The sequence below is a fragment of the Clupea harengus genome, chromosome 10 (assembly GCF_900700415.2).
Source record: "Clupea harengus chromosome 10, Ch_v2.0.2, whole genome shotgun sequence".
NCBI lineage: Eukaryota > Metazoa > Chordata > Actinopteri > Clupeiformes > Clupeidae > Clupea > Clupea harengus.
The window spans coordinates 633896-657003 of NC_045161.1; the positions used below are offsets into that span (position 1 = coordinate 633896).

General features: G+C 39.6%; 1 protein-coding gene across 1 annotated transcript in view; it reads right to left on the reverse strand.

Annotated features, from left to right (window-relative positions):
• The window catches only part of spag17 (sperm associated antigen 17), a 41469-nt gene that overhangs the window by 14672 nt on the left and 3689 nt on the right, over positions 1–23108 (reverse strand). Inside the window, exons 3-16 of the mRNA XM_042708939.1 lie at positions 23011–23073; positions 19457–19585; positions 17273–17435; positions 16679–16849; positions 13822–13994; positions 11732–11893; positions 10272–10332; positions 9987–10105; positions 8111–8245; positions 6527–6637; positions 6282–6420; positions 4446–4634; positions 3581–3684; positions 2198–2352 (exon numbers count right to left, since the gene is read on the reverse strand). Of these exons, the coding sequence (XP_042564873.1) occupies positions 2198–2352; positions 3581–3684; positions 4446–4634; positions 6282–6420; positions 6527–6637; positions 8111–8245; positions 9987–10105; positions 10272–10332; positions 11732–11893; positions 13822–13994; positions 16679–16849; positions 17273–17435; positions 19457–19585; positions 23011–23073 (1874 nt within the window). The remainder of the gene's footprint in view (positions 1–2197; positions 2353–3580; positions 3685–4445; positions 4635–6281; positions 6421–6526; positions 6638–8110; positions 8246–9986; positions 10106–10271; positions 10333–11731; positions 11894–13821; positions 13995–16678; positions 16850–17272; positions 17436–19456; positions 19586–23010; positions 23074–23108) is intronic.

Sequence of the window (23108 nt, forward strand, 5' to 3'; positions counted from 1 at the left end):
ATATTTCAAGATTAACAAGATATCTGGCTAAATGGAATTGTGGTAATTGCTCAGTGGGTTTTCTAAATCAATTGAAGTCCCTATCCTGGCATTGGTTAAACCCCTAAAATCTCATGTCTGTTCCTCAAAATTACATATTTATAATTTGTATGAAAAAATCCCTTCATGGCCTTAATATGGCTTTGATGTAGCGCTACTCTCTCTCTACTCTCTCTCTCTCTCTCTCTCTCTCTCTCTCTCTCTCTCTTTCTCTCTCTCCCTCTCCCTCTCTCTCTCCCTCTCTCTCTCTCTCTCTCTCTCTCTCTCTCCCTCCCTCCCTCCCTTGTAGCGCTACACCTCCAGGGTGGAAATACTCAGCCATATGACAGCCTTATTTCACTCATGATATGCTATGTTGTGTATGACATCAGAAACACCATATGGATACGTTAACAAGGTTAAAACTGTAGGTGAATGTATTCCAACTCACCTACACACAAGGCTGGACGATAAAAACAATAGCATTACATATCACGATAGACACTTCCTCGATAGCAAGAAGAAAATGGTTAGAAGTTTCGATAAGTTTGGCTGGTAAAATGCTAATTTGACATAAAACCACATAATGAATACGCAAAGTTTGGTTGCATAAACAAACCCAGAGTGTGCTCCCTCCCTGACTCGGAAACAAACCAATCACATCCCTTGATTATGATACAAGTGACACACCAACAGCCTCCCAACATGAGTAGGGAGGAACACGGGTGAGAAGATGAGTGCAGATAAGAATGATAATAAATCACAGGTCAGCTCGCCAGCATGATAGTTTTCAAGACTTTGAGATGAGAGCACACTGCATAGGAGTGGAACAGTTTTGACCAAGACCGGAAGCACAACACACCTGATTTATTCAGAGTTGCCTAGAAAGACAGTAGCGCCACTCCGGTTGACTTCAATGAAACAAGTGTCTTTTCAGTCAATGCAACCATATCTGTTAAAATAACTATGTGCCATTGTCATAGTTAAATGTGAAATTTGTGGAGTGCATCCTAATCAATTTAGTAATTTCGTTATTCATGGATTTAGGCTGTTGAATTTAATAAAATACCGCTTGCAAATGGTGGCTGGAGCTAGCTTCTCTCTACAATGGTGGCAGCTAAACATACAGCAGCCCCAATATTAAATTAAATTAAATTAAATTAAATTAAATTAAATTAAATTAATAATGGCAATCTCCCATTTATCACCCATTATCCCATTATCGATTAATCCGTCGATTCTTTTTTCAATTATTTCATTTGTTTATTAGTTTCAAAATAAAATCCTATATAATTTATTTCATGATTCAAGGTTTATGCACCAACCATGCCTTTTCTTTATTAAACAAATGTTATAAACTTTAGCCAGGTTAACTGGCATGACACCTCACACACCTTTTGTGGAGGTTCGCACTCCATAGCATCTCATTAAATACAGTCTGGTAGGAATACACAACACCCCTTACTTTATCACATATGAAAATAGTGTTGCTAATTGTACTGAATCTGGCTTTGAACTAAAGTTAGCTAAGTTTCCTTCTGCAGAGCCAAAATGTTTCCTTTTCCAATCTTGCCTATGTGTGCCCTTGATGGTCAACTCCACGTCATTGGAATGCAATTGACGACCCCCCTAGCAGAGTCCAGGGTTTGATCAAATGCTCCTAGATTTAAATGTTATCGATTATGTATCGAACAAATATCATTAGATTTGTAGGTTCTCATTACAGCTCAGAGACAAACTCTCACATACTTAGCTACTCCATAGATCTAGAAAGAACCTTGTTTCTGTGTCTTACAAGCTAGTTAATTTGTGCAACACTGTGCTTAATGACGTAACTAACTAATCGACTATTACATTAGTTGGCAACTATTTTTATAGTCGATTTGAGTTGATTAGTTGTTGCAGCTGTAGTAAAGTGGTTAAATAACCCTTACACTCTTTATTTACCTACGGAACGGAGTACATATACAGTGCCCTCCACAATATGAGCAAAACAGGCTATACAAAAATATGTCTTTGCTGTTTATCCTCTTGATCTTTCACTCAAAATATTCACAAAAATCTTACCTTTTCATTAAAGTAAAATTATTGAAAGAAAAAAAAAACAGTTGACGTTAAATAATATGAGCAAAACAATGTTATACTGTAAAGAGACAGATTTTTTTTGATTTCATCTTACCTGAATCCAACATCTGTGTGAAGAGCTACATCCCATGATTGTCTGCTGCCTCTCTGAGGGCTCATAGGGTTGTGACAGACGATAAAGAGTGAACCATCTCTGGTGCTTCTGTAAGTATCCACACAGTGGTGTGTCTGAAATGCTTCTTGCAAAACCTACAGGAAGAGTGAATGTAAACATTTAACATGGCTCCATGTTGGCGGTGTTCATCCCTGACTGTAAACAGGTGCACTGGCTGGTAAGGGAGGCCCTGAGAGACAGGAGCAGTGATCACTCAGTTACTCAACTGACAGACGGAACTACGGTGACCGAACAAAGGAACATTCACCCACATTCTTTCTGGCGTGCACCCAACAGCGCACACTCGAGCACTCAAGCTCGCTTGCGCGCAAACACACACACACACACACACACACACACACTCCATCTCTTTCACACGCATATTTTAATTCATTAGTTATAAATGCCCAAACTATTTTTAAACAGCACCTTATTGTCAGTGGGTCTGATAGAGGTTTAAAGTATATTACAACGCTATTGTCAAGCTTGTATGAAAAATAAATATGAAGCATTCAATTGATATTCAAGACAAAATGTATGTAATTTAGCTTGTGTCACCAGTGAATAACCAAAATCCATAGTAAACCGATGTGTAGTATTTAGATTTGTTTTTGGTGACCTGAACTTAGTGCACTCACATATCTGAAACGTCGTGGTTGGAGCTGTATGATGTTAGCCTGATGATGTCATACATTCTAGTCAGAATATGAGTCTGATACTGCTCCATTGGGCTGTGATTATGGGGCGTGTTTCAACCGAACCAGGCTCTTCGCTCAATTGGATCAACGTAGTCGTCATCGGGGCCAGCTGATAAATACAATTTTTACCGAATCCCGTAGGAATGACGGCAAAAACATATTTTCGATCGACAAATGCCTTGATCGCGTTTCTCTGTTCCTCTTTCAAAATGAATGCGCTGTCGATGTCTTCTAAAACATCTCTATCTACACATATCTCAGCTCTCCAGCGGCAGCCATATTTGTTGAAAACGAATTCATTGGTTGATTACGTTACGGTTGATCATCTGTCCATCATCGTATAAAGCCTGCCCTGACAATTTGATTGGTCTGATCAAGTTTTTGATCGGGCATAATTTCTCCCCAACGGAGCAATGCCAGACCGAACTTCCCAACCTAAAATTGTGTGGGCGGGGCTAAGTTCGTCTGGCATCCAGGCTAGTATGATGTACCAATGATTACAAATTGCAATACTGCTGGTTTCAGATACCACTGTTCTTTGGGCATCAGCGGCAATATTTGTCAAATCAGGACTCTGTACATCAGATGACTAAGTGCCTAAGAGTTTAGAAGAGTATAAAAGGACCTGTGAGAAGACAGGTGCTCCGAAGTGCTCCAACACATTCCAGTCACTCAGAGAACGCCGAGTTGTTCTCAGCAGCTCAGAAGAATCATCAATGTTCACCAAACCTGAAAAAGATAACAGAGAGAGAGAAAGATAGATAGATAGATAGATAGACAGATAGAGAGGTAAGGACATACTTCCAGGTATCGAAACAGGGATTGTAGCCATCTCTGTGTAGGGTCCTTCAACCGCACTGATGTCTTGGTTCAACATAATCTGACATTAGGTACTAATCTAGTCCCTGATAGCATCAAAAGCCTAGTTCATGTGTATTTCAAAGATATTCAATTGTGCTTCAATACAAGTAGCGATACCACATCCTAACAGCCTAGTTAATGTGCATTTCAAAGATATTCAATTGTGCTTCAATACAAGTAGCGACACCACATCCTAACAGCATCTGGAGTGCCTGGAGTGACACACTATTTCATCAACAGGGACACCACATCCTAAGAGCATTTGGAGTGCCTGGAGTGACACACTATTTCATCAACAGGGACGATAGATGAACAGTATGTAAAACGTCAACTGTAAAAGCACTACATATTTTCAAAGAAATGAATCAAGCTGTTTTGTTTTGTTTTAGATTTAAAATAATCTGTTGAAACTGAAGCATAGTTTTCATGGCAGTTTACTTTTTAATATTTTGCCATTGATCAGCTATTTGTATATATGTGCCTCACTTGTAAGTCACTTTGAATAAAAGTGTCAAAATAACTAAATGTAAAAATACCAGGTAGAGACCCAATGCAGCAGTTTAGTGTACTTCTCCTGACAAGAGTCACACGCCAACCAAATGGACATGCGCTTCTGTCTGTGAACATACCCTGCTTATTTCTGCTCTTGCTATAGTGATGTTTAATGAACGCCACAGGATCATCCCACAGGATATGCCTGGTTTCTTCAGACGCCTCCGGCTCTGTCAGCTGACCATCGCTGTCCACGGTAGACAATGGCAAGCACTCAAACACAAACCGCTCAAGAAGCCACTGGATTTCAGATGCCTTCAAGGATCCTACAGATAAACATAAACAAACAACTCTTGATGGCAAAGATACACTGACACATTCCATCCCCATTGTATTGGAGAGGCACAATGTGAGGCCTCTACTTACAGTGGCTTGCCAAATATTCAACCCCCCTGAAAGTAATCACCATTTTCAGGTTAATAAAAGATACTTACACACATTTTCCCAATCAGTATTTTTGTTGCAAACATTTATGCTCTAATACATTTCCAAAGGTAATATATTTTATTTGTCTGCTAGCATTAAAAATAAATGAATTAATTAAAAACTGGAAGATACTACTTGCATAAGTATTCAAACCACTGTGCCTTCAGGCAGATGAAAAGTGATTCGCAAACGATACAGAAATGCCACTGATTATTTGACCTTACTATACAGCTCTTCAGAATGCTACAGAATCCACTGATTTGAATGGGCCACTACAGCGTTTGGAAGTCCGACATTTCTTTATAATGGCCGCTGTCATTGGAAATGGGTTTTAATTACCATCTTTCATATCATTCCACAAGTAGTCTGTTCACTTTTCGTAGCTGAAATTCATTGTGACTTGAAATCAACAAGTAATAATTGCTTCATAACATCTGCAACAATATTGGCCCAGTTGAGATAAGAATACAATGCTCTAATTACATAAAAAAGGATTTAAACAACTACTGTTGTGCAATGCCTGCTACCCTTTATCCTATACATTATCCCGCTTATTATACGGTTACTTGCCAAAACAATAAAAGACATTGCTCCAAAATGTATCTTGTTAAAGAGAAACTATTAAAGTTTTGTAATTGTTTTAGTATGTATTAAGTATTGTACTATGACTTAGGAGGATAGGATGGAGTACTAAAAACCCTCTCTCTGTTGTAGAGTACAACTGCCTGTTGGTGCAATGAATTGACCACTGTTTTCCCCATGATTGTCTTTATTTGTTCTGTTTATATGTTTGTGCCAAACTGTGATTCCCCTTGCTTATCATTGCATGTTCGTTTTCTGGGTTTGGTTTTGTTGTTTTGTTTGTTTTGCATCCTATTTTCTTCGTTTTTAAAGCAGCCTGTTATGCTGCAATACTATCCTACTCATCCTACTTTAGCTCACCCTCTAACAAAAGAGAGAAATAGAATAGCATCTCAGACATATTTGTATCACAGTAACAGGGTTATCAGATTGGATTGTCTATTTGTATGTAACTTTGAAAAAATCGACGCAAAAAAGCCAAACTAATTACGATTTATATACAAACTCTGTTGTCTATGCCGTTGTGCCCGCCATCTTCTTCCCTATTTTTTCCAGAAGGACACAAATGCGTTTGACCAATGGCCGTATACTTATGTCACTCATGATTCCTATTGTGCTGGGAGAGTACCTACCCTGAAGTAGGAGCTAAAGAAGTCCCTCAAAACGGTGTTCTAAGAACTATGATCGTTCTTCTCAGTTCCTGCAGTGCAGACACACAAAAAAAGGAGGTACTTCCTCCAACCGGTCTAAGAACTATGAAAAGGTTCCTCTGGTCCAAAAGCGCCTATTATTTTTTTGATTAATCACTGGATCATTCTTTCATACTATTTTACAACCATGATTTTACAGTTTTGCTATTGGATTACAGATTTGGATCTTTATAAGAAAACCATTCCAATGCTCACCATCACTGAAGAGCTCGTGGGTCTGTGGAACACAGCTTATGTCTTTGTTCTGAGTAAGCACTGAATGCAACAGATTCCACACTGGGCCATTCTTCATCATGTCAGTTTCAATTTCTGTGACATGAAAATTACTCAGCTCCTACAGTCACAAAAAGATTCTCAAAGTGAATCAATCTGGTGTTTGAATGAGAAACAAAACTACAGACAGAGAGAAAGAAAACTGACGGGAAAGCGAGACTACTCACAGGGCATTGATGCAGTCTTTCTGCTCTTTTGTCATGGGAGTTCAGCAATAAAGGACCCATTGGATGACTCCTGGTTTTTATGTCCAGCTTTCCGAAGTTGCCCATCAACCTCTGCCAAACATTCAATGCATTAGTCTCTCAAACATCTGACATATGCACTTTCTACTGAGTAAAAACAAACAAACATCGTTTCAAATGTCATTCTTTTATCTCTTTGAGTCCCATAAGGGCTATTGACACAGAGAATTCTACGCCTGCTGAAATGAAACAAATCTGCTATTTTATCAGCACAATTAATACAACAGTATCATGCCATGAAATACATGAACCAGAACTATTATTTTGAAACCATGGATAAAATAGTCTGCTAAATAGCTGTCCTTTGCCTTTTACCTTTAATATCATACTGAAATGTCAATAGCTTTGTACTGATAGATGGTAAATGCTTACTCGACTGGCATTGTGATTGCCTACAATGATTGTGTTAACAAAAAAGCTGCAAAGGCTAACAGTAACTAGATGGCCACAATGTGGAATGTTGGCAGAACAGAGGTCTGAGAAAGGTAATTGCCATGATGGATGATTTCTTAGAAGAATGGGTAAACCTCATTTTTTTGAAAGTTGGAACCACTGGAATTTAATGTTAAATGTGGTGCTGTCAGAAGAAACAGCCACTGGACAATCATAGTGACACAATGTTGTACTGTCATATTTTTACTATAGGTTGCTACCAAGGATGCTTAACTCTTTTCTGTGTTTAGGCCATGAGGCTTGTGTGTCTACATGGACCCATTCAAAGCCATAGCTGCACAAATGAAGAAGTCTTGTGATGGTATCAGGCAAGTAGATGTAAATGGTCATGAGATGCCAAGGGTTTCACAGAAAGCTGCTAACAAACATTTTCTAAAAATACCAGAGGCTTCATGAGAAGGCAACATGTCTTACCATTGCACAGGACATGTCACAACATCCCACATCCAGTTCAGCAGGATGGAACATCATGTGGGGCCAGGCCATTAAAGATATAACTTGACACACTGTGTCATTGGAAAAGGGCATTAAAGATATAACTTGACACATTGTGTCATTGGAAAAGGGCATTAAAGATATAACTTGACACACTGTGTCATTGGAAAAGGGCATTAAAGATATAACTTTACACACTGTGTCATTGGAAAAGGGCATTAAAGATATAACTTGACACACTGTGTCATTGGAAAAGAATCTGATTTGACTTAATTTAAGTCAGCAGAAAGGCTGGGATGAGGCAGGGTTCATAGCCCTTTATGTAAGGGCACTGCTGAAAAACTGCTGTCTACTATAGTTACGCATAACTAGCTTAATATTTATTTTTTAATATATGCCTTTATTTAATGTACACATACTAACTATGACGTATCTGAGCTACGCCATAGCTGTAGAGAGAAGCACACTTCTAGTTTCCCCTGGGTTTTAAAAACTCTGGGTTTAAAAAAATGAATTGTCAGTAAAAATAGTTCTCAATTTATTCGTTCTTAAAACATTCTATCTCTTCATGTTCGTGTAAACTGGCATAATGTACTACATCAGGAGATCAAAACAAACCTTTTTTTCCTCAGGTGAACGTGGCAGGTTAGTAGCTGCTGTGATGACATGGGAGGTAAAGTTGTGGTCTGATTGCACATCTGGCTCTGTAGATGAGGCACCTTCCAGTCGAGCTCCCTGCTCTGACATCACCACCTACAGAATGATGAGAAGGGTTGCTTAGATACAGTTATGTTATTTACAGAAAACAGAAGATGCGCTACAGCATCCTCCACTTTCCAAACTTTACTGCACCTTCCTTCAAACTTTTTGCAATTGTAGGCTATTTTGCACTTTGTATATTCTGAGCTAATAGGAGCTGCAGAAAGAGCTATATGTGACTCTTTCCTCATGTAAATACACTGTTATTATGCCACAATTAAAAACTAAAGGCACTCAAGAAGGTCTTACTCTATAATTTATGTTGAATGCCATTCTGTTCCAACAGAAAAAAATAAATAAAAAATATGTTTTAAAGAGAATTGACCTGTCTCTTCCTCACCCAATGACCACAGGCCCTTACACTTTGCTTGATTGCACTGATGGCATTCATCTCTAGATTTCTCATAACACTTTACGTGAAAGAAAGACAAAACACATATCGTTTTTATACTATTATTATACGGCTCTTCGGAATGTCCCAAAAAGTTCAGTTGATTTGAATGGGCCACCCCAACGTTCTTTATATTCACCGCTGCGAAAAAATTAATGACTGCTGTCATTGGCAACGGGGTTTGGGCTTCTAATTCACATCTTTCATATAATTTTGCAAGTAGCCCGGTCATTTAACGTAACAGAAAGTCATTATAACTTGAAGTCAGCAAGTAATGGGTTGCTACGCAATACCTGAAACTTTAAAGTTCTATTTGCGTGAAGAATATATTTTTTTTATGGGCCAATAGTATTTCTTTAGCCCACAGATTTCATAATCCAATAATCATAAATACTCAACATATCTAAATTTCATTATATGATATTCATTGGTTTTTTTTTTGTTATTGCTAACATTTAAAATATGTGTTCCTTTGTGTTGGACAAATCATTTGTGGATTGTGCTCTCGACCTCTTGTAAAACTTTCTTACCTAAGAAACAGCAAAATAAGAAAACATTGGTGAATCCAATAAATTAATGGTACTAACGTCATGAGAACAAATTGTGGATAGGAACAAAAATGTGTTTGTGGTCAGGCAGAGAGGGAGCTGTCCAGAAACAATAAAGGAAAACAAACAACCAAACTGAAAATAGAGTCCATTTGCAGTCCAATAACTCCTGCACAACGTGTTCACTTGAGTCCCAAAATGTTCTTTATCCAGAGAAAAATGGCAAAGAAAGAAAAAAAGTCTTTATATCTGCGGGCAAGATATTTCATCTAAAGCTGGTGCACACCTTCCTCATTCTAGAACATCTTCTTTATCTTAAGTCCCAGGATAGGACTTAGGTGGTTTTGTTACCTGTCTTACAGACAGAAAAGTAATCTATCCATAACTCTCCTTTCTCTGATTTGTACATCAAAAAAGCTAAAAAAAAAACGTCGTACCTGGCCAGTTGAAGTTGACATTTCATCATTTAGATATAGATCCTGTCATGCGTTCTTATTTTGAATGTATGTTCCTTACAAATGCATCTCTGCTCTTATCTTTGCTATTAAATTGTGTTCATAAAATTACTTGCAAAGCCAGCTCGTGATTCATTACACCTAAAGGGATTGTTAACTGTGGTTTTGACTTTGTGACACAGCCTATTGATCAACATCTGCAGTGCACCATGCAATCTGTATTGCATTGTCCTGATTCTATAGTCAGGCATATACTGGTATTGAGAGTTTGATTCTATAGTCAGGCATATACTGGTATTGAGAGTTTTAGTTGTGATGAGGACAAGACAAACCAAACCAACCTGCTCCAGCATGCAGTGCAGAATGAGGGGTACAGAGGTGCACTCTGGTGGGATCTGCTTTAGAAGGTCACAGTACAATCTGAGGTCCACATCTGTGTTTAGAGCCTCTGCCTGAAAGTCTGACCGGAGCAGTTAGGGCTTCATTAGATACAGTATCTGTACATATTGTACATGCCATAGTAGACAGAACATCTGACAACATATTGAAAAACCTTAACAAGTTGTTCTTGTGAGAAAAGTGTTCTCCTGTTCTACACAAACAATGTGTACGCATGTTGATCCTACCAGGACTGTCCTCTGATTGTTTCTTCTTTGACGCAGAGGTGGGAATAGCTGAGAGTTGCACCTGAGGTAATTGAAGTAAATAAGGATGTCAGTTGCTATGGCAAAGTGAGTGAGCGGAGTTAGTATGATGACTTAAGAAGGTAAATTGTGGCAGTGAACTAGGGATGGGCTTGAATGAATGGCTATTCAACAAATCATTTCAAGCCAATTAGGCACCACATAACAGATGACCACAGGCACAAATGTGTGTTGTCTATGTGGATTGGCAAACGTTCCCAGCTTGACAACTGCATGCGATTACAGTCGCAAAGCTATTTGGAAACACATCAAACAAATCCTCTTATTTCAGGTGCTTTGTAATCCGATGTCACTTTAGCTTGGCTGGCTTTATGGCTTCATTCACTAGATGGAACGGACTATACGTGTACTTCATTTCCCACCCGAGCCTCACACCTGCCAGGTCAGCATTCTTCAGTCAAGAGCATTTTCTAAACGTTACAGGCCCAGCATTCATTACATTGGGTAGGGCAAGGCCAACAATCTTTCCGGGTCTTTGCAGAATTTTATTTTAATTCTATGTGATTCAACATCCCAACTGAATGTGGTATTGCTTCCATCTGGAGTATTGGAGAAAAAATAAATTCTCTAATCAGGATGTTTTGAGAAAGAAAGATTTTGTTATCATTTCAACAGGATTCATTTGACCAACTACTATGTTATCAACTAATTTTTTTTTAAATTTTTTTTGAATTTTTCAAATAGAATACCTAAATTCTCTACAAAGAGAAATGGAAAGATGGGTGTGATCTCCATCCCAAGTTATTTAAACCCTTTCTCAACTATTTTAAATGGATAATGAATCTTAGTATTTGGAGTGGCCGCCTGGTTGTGCAGGAATATCTCCCCTTTCTGGAGATGTATTCTGTAAGCAGAACATTTTCCAAACTGATTCAGAATATTAACAATGTAAGGAAAGGAAAGTTCTCCACACTGGTATTGCTCAGACGCCTGGAGTCAGGAAGCAAACTGAGGTGTGGGTGCTTGCAATCAATTAAAGTATGGGAATGGGGGTAAGCCATAGAGACCATCTCAGGCAGTGGGTCAGAGAAACCTCATACAGAACAACAAAAGGTTGCCAGACCTGTTTGCATTAGAAGCCTTACTCATTTACATTAAAAGCCTAGGAGGTGTTTTAAACAGTATATATGGCTAGAGGTCTTCAGATCTTCACCACTGAATCCAGAGTATGTAAGAGAATAATAATAAGAAGAAGAAGAAGCCTAGGAATAACAATACAGGGCATTTCATGCACTGTAGTAATAGACTAAACAAGTCTACTGCATTTATAAAGTGCTTCTTTGATAACAATGAATTGATTAATTGTCATTCATTCAGCCCACCAGGCAGTACATTTGGGCTCATTTTGAAAGATTAGCTTTGGTGTTGTACAGTCAGTGCACCTCAGGTGGAGACTCAGGGATGCCGTGGGTCTGGCCAGAGGTGACGGATGGAACGCCAATCAGCTTCATGCTATTGAGGTAGTGTAGGTGGTCTCGTCGCCAGTCCAGACACTCGTAGATTAGAGAGGCAATGGCTTCAAACACTTGAGCCCCACAAGCAAGCTGAAAAACACAAATTGTACCTGGTTTATCAAAAAAATATCAATTTCCACTGGTATAGCAAATCCACACTCTCTAAATGTGGGATGTCAAAACATTATGATCTATAGTGTCGAAAGCAGTACTAAGGTCTACAAGAACCATTATTGACATGCACCGATCATATCTCAGCAACGCTTTCATGTATCAAAACTCATCTTGGTACATGGAATCAGGACCCATTTTGAGGAAGCACCAAAAAAAAGTGTGTCATTTGACATCTGGGAGGCGCTGGCATTTTGGCTAACAACTGTTGGTGTGTTTGCCTTGAAAAAGTATTGTTGTGACAGGTAATACCGTGGGAGGTCCCCTTAAGCAATCTATGTGATGTATAGTATCTGTCACACGCGGGAACGGAAAATAACTGCAATCATGACACGTCGAAAAAATTGGGAAAATACAAGCTCCAACTCGAACAAAATGATTTGGCTCGGGTCAGATTTTTTGCTCAGAAATGAATTGCAGAGTTTACCACCGTCTTGAACGCAGCATCACTTTCTTAATTTTCCCATGCATTCTAGATAGTTCTTAACAGATGTTGTCAGTAATGTTAATGTTAGCTTGGGGGTTGGATTGCTAACTTAATTCATTCATTCAAGGGTAACGTCAATGTTAACATTGTTCCATTTCGACTTGACAGTCTAACTGAGATTCTTCCTGTTAACAGAAGTTGACACAACACCAGCTGAGTAGTTCAATATATATTTTCCGTGTATTTATGTTAGCTGATCATAAATATGACCTTGTTCTTAATACATCCTATTTTTGAAATAGTTGACGTTAGCTAGTTAGCTAGCTAGGCTGCTTTATTCCATAGCCTTTGTATTTTGCTTATTTCTACCTAGCCATGTGTATCGGGTCTTAACGAGATTCTTCTGTTTTCCCTTCGTTAATTCTGAAACCCACCTAAGCATTGTGTTTTGCAGGACATTTAAACTACTGAGCTTTCAGCCTATGGACTTTAACTTCTGAGCTTTATCCCCAGTTCTGCTTTTGTGTTCACCCCGTTATTTGCCCTATTTCCCCTGTACTGGCTGTGTCCAATAAACTCTGTACATTCACATCATTGAGTCGCCTGAAGTCCGTGACCGGCAGAGAGCAGTAGCTTAAAGCAGATTTAGGCCAAATACACTACCAGGTAATTTACATGAATAAAACCTACTAATTTATCTTGAGTTTTCTGACTGAAATACTGACGACGTACAACACAATGACTGATCTGAAGTTAACACTGTTACAAACGTGTGCGCTCCTTTAAACAGCAGAATGTGTTCATTAGTACTACTTAAATCAGGATAACCCCATGTTCTATGATTCATTCATTTAAAAATCAAATAATCCAAAGGGTACAGAAATGTTTTTTTGCTGTCAAAATCTAAAAAGCCTCTGAAAACTTCCAATCTAGAGAGAACACAGACCAAGGTCAACCTATAAACTTTGTTAAGACTACATGACATACATTATTGTACACTTTATAATGCAAGCATCACCTCTGATTTAAGAGCACATTCAATGACCTATAAACCTGTAATATTCGAAATGTCAATAATCACGGCATAATGAAAGTAAACAATGGCGTTACCTAAACCCTAGTACTTGTCTTCCCGTCCTGTCTACCCCCTTGTCAGATGTATATGTATGGACGGGTTGATTGCCACTTTCGCTAGTTTACTAGTGACAGGCTATGTTGCTGGTACTTGTGTACTTGACTGGTAACAATAAAGGACTACTACTACTACTACTACTACTACTACTACTAATACTACTGCTACTGCTACTGCTACTACTACTGCTACTACTACTACTACTACTACTACTACTGCTAACAATGAGTAGTCCATGCTCATGAGTAGCTCTACAAATACACTGAGCAAAACTGAGTGCTACGTTACCATTGCCTCAGTGTTGTCCTGATCAGGGCACAAGAAGTTCTTTTCCAGTTTGCAGTTCAGACGAACTATATCAAAGAGCCTTGACTGGTTGCAAGCACTGAGAAAAACCTCTTCCAGATGAGTCGAGAAATGATTCAGTTCTTTTGGCATCCACAAGACTCTGCATACGTCCTCTGGTAAAAACAAGACCATATCATTTCAAACCACATTTCTTAGCAAGTACAGGTTACTACTCTATTGTGTTCAAAAAGGCATTGCATTGCAGACAGGTCTAATTTACATTCACCATTTTACATAGTATGGTGTTTGTGAGTGATAATAAGAGTTACATGTCATTCTTGTGTGTACTTCTAATGACATGTCAGTTTAGTTGTCCCAGCTAGCTACTGTTTTAAGTAACTGCTTGTTAGAGTTGATCCGAATCCGAATCCGAATCGGATTAGTATAGTATATTTACACATACAGGAAATTGACTTGGTGTGGTTGGTGCATAGGACATAAAACATATAAACATATAAACATATTAACAAAATAGCAAAAATAAGGATAAAAGATAAATCGGGGGGGGACTGTTCAGGTGGCTCGAGGTTTTCATCTTGATAGCCAGAACCTTCTGCCAGATGGGAGTCTCTGGAATAGGTGGTGACCGGGATGGGGAGGATCAGCGATGATCTTGCCTGCTCACTTGCTGGTCCTGGAGTGGAACAGGTCTAGGAGAGACGGCAGGTCACAGGAGCTGAAGTCCACAAACAGGATCCTGGTGTAGGTGCCGGGGGAATCAAGGTGCAGGAGGATGAAGTGGAGTCCCATGTTGACTGCGTCATCTACAGACCTGTGAGCTCTGTAGTCAAACTGCAGTGGGTCGAGTAGATGGTTGGTGATCGCCTTGAGGTGGGTCAGCTCGAGGCGAGAACCCGGCGGATTGGGTCCCTGAATCCGCAACCTTTTGAATCCGGTCTCCAGAGTGGAAAGATTCGAACACGCCAGCGGATCCGTGTTCGTGTGGACGCCCGATCCGCACATTTTCTAACCCGATGATGTAATTGCCCAACGTGAACCCCGCCTCGCAACCTCATCCTGAACCCTTATTACCCCGCTGCGTCACTTCATAACAGCAACAACATAAACTAAATCGAAGTTACACTTATGCCACAATTTGACACTTTTTGAGGTATGGTTTTATAGGCAACTAGTTTTGGTACCATCCTCTAATTCATTTTGATAGAATATGGTAATGTGAAGGATAGATAAACACCTGTGTCTTCCCCACTAGCTTCCAAGACATGCCATGTGTAGTTCTGTGTAACGGGCTGGAACCCCCTGCAAAAATGGAAGAAAAGCTGACATTGCCAGCTATACTGCCACAAGACACCAGTTAGTGTGTTGGCAAGCTTCTATCAGTGTCAGCTGGGCTGTTGGTGGTGTTTGCAAGGTTTTTGCATGCCTTTTAGGTAGTTAGCTTACTAGTTTTGGAACAGAACTCCGTATTGCTGCTTTAAGAAGCTGGTTAGGAAAGGGATGACATCAACAAGCCACACTTTAATCTATCACTGTTTAATTTATTTGCATCAGACCATTGTTCAAAACCGTTTTTTAAAACTGTCAGCAATAACCTTCATGAGCAAATCTGACGTGAAAAGATTTGTATTATAGTAGGACGTTTCAAAACGGTAACTTAACACAAACGAGGGTTATGGCGAAGTGCGCGATTTTAACTAGTCCTGTTTGAGGGCTGTGGTAACAGTGATTTCAGGTGGTAGAGAAGTCGTTCAGCAATCGGAAGATTGCTAGTTGGATCTCGACTTCTGTCTTCTGTCACTTTATGTGCATGCTCCATGACGTCTTTACAGAGGATTCAACCGCTCCGCTACGCTCCGCTCCAGCGTTTCAGTGTGGACGCAGATTTTTCTTGCCACAGCTCCGTGTGGACGCGAGAAAAAAAGTACCGGATCCAAAAATGTTTCCGGATTCAGATAATTAAACATATTTCCTCAACTAAGATTTCTTAGGACTTTTAGTATGTTGTTCTGGACACCTCATAGAAATGATCTATGCTGAAATTAGTTCTATTTTTGGCTCCAAAATGGGTTACTTTGCCTGGACTACATTGTAATGCTGCAGCTAAGGTAGGACCGAAACGCACAACTCGAAACAAAAACTTTAAATCAAAACAAGGATTCTTTACTTACAACTCAAACAAACAGGAACAGTGCGGCAAACCAGCGTGACTGTGAATATGACACGAACATTGACAGACCAAGAACTCAGGAAACAAAGACACAGACCAGACAGTAACAAAAGGGGCGTGAACAACAAAAGGACAACAAAAGCAAACGCAGGAAGTAAACAAAGACACACATGGTCAACTAAGGAAGCAAACACAAGGAACAGAAACACAAGACAGGGCAAAACAAAGGGAGCACATAAACCAGGAACAGGGGATCCTGGACAGAATCAAGACAGCCATGAGTCGTAGGTATTGTCCACCTCAAGTTAAGCTATATCCCACAGATAGCTACAAATTGCAGACATAGCTATAGCTGTATTGCTATAATGTTAGCTAGAGTGCCCTGGTCCGTACAGTAGCCTTCTTCAAGACGCAGTGCTTTTCTTTGAATTGTTCATATTGTGCAAATGTAACTATATGCTTGCACATGTCTTGGGAGTGGCTCAAGGGTTCCCCATCAGTCAGTGACCTCACAATTATCAGTCAGGACAGTGTTCCAGAACTCTCTTACAGTATGAATCAAAGGTCATTTAAACAGAACTGTAATTGGTATGAATTCCAGTTTCCTCATTAGTCACCAGAGTCACTTCATTGCTGTAAATATAGTTGTAAATAAAATGTGAATCTCACCTGTACATAAAGAAGAAGGAGACGCCCTATCACAGTCTTCTCTGTCTTGGCTGCTTAGTCTGATGGTGTTGGATACATATACACCCATAGAGTCCAGTGCAGAAAGAAGCGTTGGCTGGCAAAATCCCAGCAGGAGGACATAATACTGCGGTCCGTCTTCTGGTTCATCATCTAAGATCACACATACAGTATTTCAACACAGGAATGAGCTCTGAGAGGATAGCCTAAGTATGTTGTTCACTTTCAGTATGCTTGTGGCCAGATTGAATGAGGTCTGAGAGGATAGCCTAAGTATGTTGTTCACTTTCAGTATGCTTGTGGCCAGATTGAATGAGGTCTGAGAGGATAGCCTAAGTATGTTGTTCACTTTCAGTATGCTTGTGGCCAGATTGGTGATGCTATAGCACTTGAACTTCAAACTTACTGAAAAGAATCAAAGCACTATCCTGAACCAAAGTGCCAAATACAACTTTTCACGATGTGGTTCTAGGGGCCCCAGACTACAGAGACATTTTTTCTACTTGGCCCCGAAATAACCATGTAATGTACTTAGAATACGGTCTACAGTAGCGCCCTGGGTTTATGGTGACTAACCTATGTATTTATGTGAATCATCCTCTTCTCCTCGCCGTCGAAGTTTAGTGTCTTTACCAGATGCTACTGCCTCTGGATTTTTCTTCCCTTTTTCTGCTTTGGCAGGTTTGCCACCATCTTTTGTTGGTGATAAAGTTTTGGCTTTTGACTTGTCTTCAGTTGCCTAGAGAAGCCAGCAAATGTCATCAATCAGTTCTCGTTAAATGAATCCTGCAAGGACTAAACATTACCTTTAGTGTGTGAATATTTGATTTAATATTTTTAAACCCACAATAATGCCACTGCTAAAATATAGCTGCAAGCAGCAATGTAGGTGTCAACAACATCAGCAGGTTGCTATTTCCATGGTATGGCATCACAGTCAAACATTCAGAGGCATTTAGAACCATATATATAAAGTTGAAGGTAAGAGTCAGTGACTGGCGAAAGGAAAGCTTGCACAATTTCTAAATCCCTGGTAGCCCTTTGAAAAGGCATTCTTCAGATTTTGGTAGCCCAAAATGAATTAGACTAGCCCAAATAATAATACAAAAAATACAATAGTTTTTTTTACTATTGCAACAATCATCTGATATATCATCAATCATTTAATAATGCATCTTCCTAAAGTTTGAGAAGTCCACCTGAGCAAAATACCAAGAACACATTTTACATAGCTATTCTTTGTATATATATCACTGTTACAAAACCTTTAATGTACTGTTTCATGGTGCACATCAGTTTGAGATAAACAAATCACCAGAAGTCTAACATTATATTATTATATTATACTAGTATTAGATGAAAAAATCTGAAAGACAGCAACACAATTTGACAGGAAATGAATCAGCAAAAGTCTGAAAGACATCCATAGTTGTAGAGAACTGTTAGAGTATCTGTTTAATTTACTCTTCTTTTGAACATTGCTGTAGTACAGCTATTGCACATAAGTGTGAAAAGAAAGAAATCCAGATAAAAAAAAAAGCTTCAAATGGTCTGTGAAAAAAGCTTTCAATTGTCAGAAGTGTTCAAGATCACTCTCAGCAGTGAGCGTGTCAACTGAGTGACAGTAAGATTAAGGTTGATATCACCAATATTGGCTGCCTTTGAACAGCAAACTAATCATTGACCAATCCTTTTCAAACCTAATAATCTAATTGGCCGTACTTGCGTCTCTATGCAAATTCTGCTGTTGGTTACATACAGTCCCTGGGCTCACGTCCATTAGCTAGTCCATTAGCTAGAAATGTTGTAATTATAAGATAATTAAACAGGCACTCATTGAACGTTATGTAGACATAGGATATGTCACAAGACAGACCATAAGCACATTGAGGCAAAAAAAAATAAAAAATTTGGAAGATTAACCAAACCATGCCAGAGGTAAAAGGGAAAATGCCCATGCTCTACTACAAGTGGTTATCACCAGAACATTCCTATAATATACTATATATACTATATATATATATATAAATACTCTTAATTTAATTTAATTTAATTTAATTTAATTTAATTTAAATCTCTACTGGTGATATTAAGGGGTTAGATTAAAAATATCTCTATAATTATAATAATTTTTTTTTTGCACTATATCTGAGTTATGTTTCTTTGATGTCTATTTTTATGTGCATGTAATTTCTTTGTGCATATTATGTATTTGCTGTAAAGCACTTTGAGCTGCATTCTTTTGCATGAAAGGTGCTATATAAATAAAGTTTTATTATTATTATTATTATTATTATAAGACTAATGACATTGACAGTGGAATCAAGTTGTCATGGTTATCACCAGAACATTCCTATAAGACTAATGACATTGACAGTGGAATCAAGTTGTCATCTTTAATTTGTGATCTCACAAATACCATTGTCATGCCATCAGCATAGGCAAGTACTGTATGTCCACCTGTTTCACCAATCCCTCCAGGGACTCCTACTTGTTCTTCATTTGTTACCTTCCGAAATGAAGGGGCTCTTGGCTAGTTTGGAAATGGCTGCACTGAAAGCACATGGCTGTTTAAACTTGGACTGAAAAAAACACTTCATACTTCAATGAAGAAGAGAGGGAGGAGTGGGATGATGAGTGGTACATTCTTCAAGCAGATGAGTAATTCCATGCAAATAGTAATAGCCTTGAAACAAAAATGCACTCATCTCATCTTTGACCAGAAAAGGACATACTAGAATGTGTGTGAGCTCATCTAACCTTCAGTTTAGAGACTCGCTGAAGGTCTGAGGTCTTCATACACAACAGCTGGAACTTCAACAGTTTGGCCATTAGCTCTGTGGAGATCTCCTGCCCAGCGTCAAGTGTAGTCTTTGCTACCTCCATCACCTTCAATGCAGTTGTACAGTTCAGTCAGCTTCTTTTCATCAAGTCAAATGAACACAAACTACTGACACTGATTAGAGCAAAGTAAATGCATGTAGTAAATAACTGTGCATTGGCAAGAATCGGGCGAAAAAATGTGTATCATGATACAGGGTTTACAATTCAATATGTTGTGATACTGTAAGCAAGGACATACATTGTGTATCATGATTTTATTTTATAAAAGACATGTATTTATAAATCTAAAAAACATCCAACTGTTTAGGAAAAAACAACTGTTCAACATTAACTACCGGCATATACAGTCATTCTTGTCTTTTCTTGCCTAAGCTCTCAGACAGCTGAACCACATTTTTCCTGAGGGAGGTGGCAGTTGAAACCCTCAGCATGGCTTGAAGATGGACATCACTCCATCACTCATCCAGCCTGGACCTGTACTTTGATGTATTCATTTTCACGGCAGAGAACAGTTTCTCACTGACATATGTGCTTCCAAAAAGGCACATGGTCTGCTTCAATATCTCAGAAAGCTCTGGGAAGGTTGGGGGTAATTCTCTCCAAAAAAATTCAAAGCTTGTCTGTTTTCCCATTTGCCTCTCTGGACTTGGCTTTGAGCTCAGAGCTGCACTGTAGGTCAATGAGTTCCATTTGTAGCACACTGTGGGCATTTTGCACATCGAAGGAGAAGGGATCTGCAGACAATTGGAATGTGGCAAACCGCTGTTCAAATTCCTGCTATTAGCTTCTCAATGACATCAACACATTTCTCACTACTGAATGCTATTCCCTCCTCCACAACACACCTGCATGCTGGACAATGGTGGAGTTTCTTCTCAGACAGGTGGGCTTTCTATGACATCTGTTTTATGGAGAATGCTTTGACATTTTCTAAAGCTGCAGTAACAAGCTGGTCTGGGTCCTGCAACTTTAGATTGAGTGCGTTCAGCTCCTGCGTGATGTCAACAAGGAAAGCTAGGTCCGTCAGTCAGCTGGGATCACCAAGCTCAGGAAGATCCATCCTGCCCTGCTCCTTGAAGGTCTTCACCTCTCTTCTCAGCTCAATAAACCTTTTCAGGACATTCCCCCAGCTGAGCCAACGTACCTCTGTGAAGTACAGAACATCGTCATCTGGTGCGTCTATATCCTCCAAAAAGGCACGGAACTGTACTGCACGGCTGTAAGCCCCTGGATCTGATGTAATTTATGCATTTGACAATGACAGACATCACATTCTCAAACTTCATTCATTTGCTGCACAGTATCTGCTGATGGATAATGCAGTGCAAAGTAATCGCCCTGTCTGCACCTTCCTCCACCAATGTTTTCTGCACAAGGGCTACCAGTCCATTTGTCCTTCCGATCATTGATGGTGCGCCGTCTGTTGTTATTCCTTGAAACGACTTCCATGGCAGACCAGCATGCTTGATTGCGTCACACAGTTGCTCAAATACATCCTTAGCTGTGGTACGGCCTCACATTGTTTTTACACAAAGTAATTCCTCTGTCACTTCGAACTGGTTAACACCAAGGACAAAAAAGCATTTATGTCAGTGCTCTCGTCCAGAGCCACAGAATACGCACTGAAACATTTGCCTTTGACACACAGCTGGTCATAAATATCATCTGATAGCTCAGCAATCCTCTCTGCCACTGTGTTTTGGCTGAAAGGCTGATGTTGCTGAAGTGATCCATTTTTTTCTGGACAGATGATACTTGCTACTTCTAGCATGCAGTCTTTTAGAAACTGGCCTTCAATAAACGGGCTTTTCCACGCTTTGGCAATCTGGAAAAGGTTTTCTTGCACAGACAGCCCTTTCTTTAGCTGTGCAGCGCGTTTGCTCCTCTCCTCTCCCTGGTATTTACTGTACTCTTCTGTATGCTTGGTTGAATAATGCCGCTTCAAGTTATATTCCTTCAACACGGCAATCTTCTCTTTGCAGATGAGACAGGTGGCATTGCCCCTGAACTCCAAAAAAAAATTATCGATCTCCCACTTCTCCTGAATTTGTGTGCGCTCCTCATTCACTTTTCTTTTGCCTTTCAACCACGACATTTTGACATTTCGCAACAAAAAACGGCGATATCTTCACAGCTGATGCTCAGAGAATGGCTACCTGACTGTGCGGTACTATGTGTTGACATTTATACCATTCAGTCAGGTAGAGAACAGGGGCGGGGAGGGGGGGGGTGAGACCACACCCCACACAGGTAATGGCAGGAAGGGGAGACAGTGGGGTGTCAATGTGTGACAATGTGTGACAAGTCTGTGATTAGCCACATTACCGCCTGTTAATTGATAACAAGCGCAGCAGTGTTTGTTTCATTCTGAAGGGATTTATTTTCCGATAATGCGGAATGATATAAAAGGTGTTAATTAGAAGCACAAAACCCGTTGCCAATGGCAGCGGTAAACGTTGGGGTGGCCCATTCAAAGCAATGGAACTTTTTGCAACATTGGACATGAGGAGCCGGCAGGCTTGGATGAAATGGCTTGGCGGGCCGGGAGTTTGAGACCCCCTGGTTTAAACACTACACAAAATGAACCACTGGACAAGTGGCGAGGACTATCTGGACAATGTCAACGTCCACCAAATCTGCTTTTTGTCGGAGGTAGTCAGATGTCCCCACAAATTTGTTAAGCAGACAGGCAAAGACACTCAAATGTCCAAACACAGCTGTTAGATGGAGGTTTTCAGGAACCCGCCTGACCATAGTTGTTAGTTGATGGCTTAGCTTTTCAAAAGCTAACAACAGTCAATGGTCTATGGTCAGGGTTACTGAAGCCCGCCCCTCTTCCTTTAGCCTGCATCCCACTCACCCCATTACACAATCACCTGCACCTGTCACCCACACTATATATATACAGTCAAGCCGGAAAGTCTGCACACCCCTTTCACCTTCTCCACATTTTATCATGTTACAGACCTATTCTACAATAGATTGAGTTCATTTTTTGTCTCCAAATTCTACACAAAATAGCCCATAGTGTTCGCAAGTTGCTATATCACCAGAGATCCTTTGCTTGCTTGCCACATCTATGTCTGCATAGCATTTCAACCATGACATTAGGACAGCCGTTTATTTTGCAGTAGACCTTATATAAAGTTGGTTTCAAAATGCGACTGATTACTGGCACTCTGTGAAGCATCTACATGCAGGCAGGCCCACTAGTACACCTGGCAATAGTGTAGTCTAGTTTAAAAATGACGAGGGCCAATCACAAGGAGTTCCGTAGCATACTGTGTGAGATTTTCCAAATATACATTTTAAATTCCAAAGTTAATTTTAAAGTATTTGGCCAACGCTTTGGTCCAAAGCAACTTAGAAAACATACAAAGATAGAATATTAACAACAATACATCTAGTACTGTTAACACATAGCCACACATCACAGAGGCTACCAACTAAATAAATATCTTAAATGTTACCTCTTGAAATGGTTGTGAAATGTCCTTGACCTTCTTAACTTTAGGATTTCCCAGTTCATTAATCTGTAGTATAAAAGGTTTATTAAACAGTGCATTGT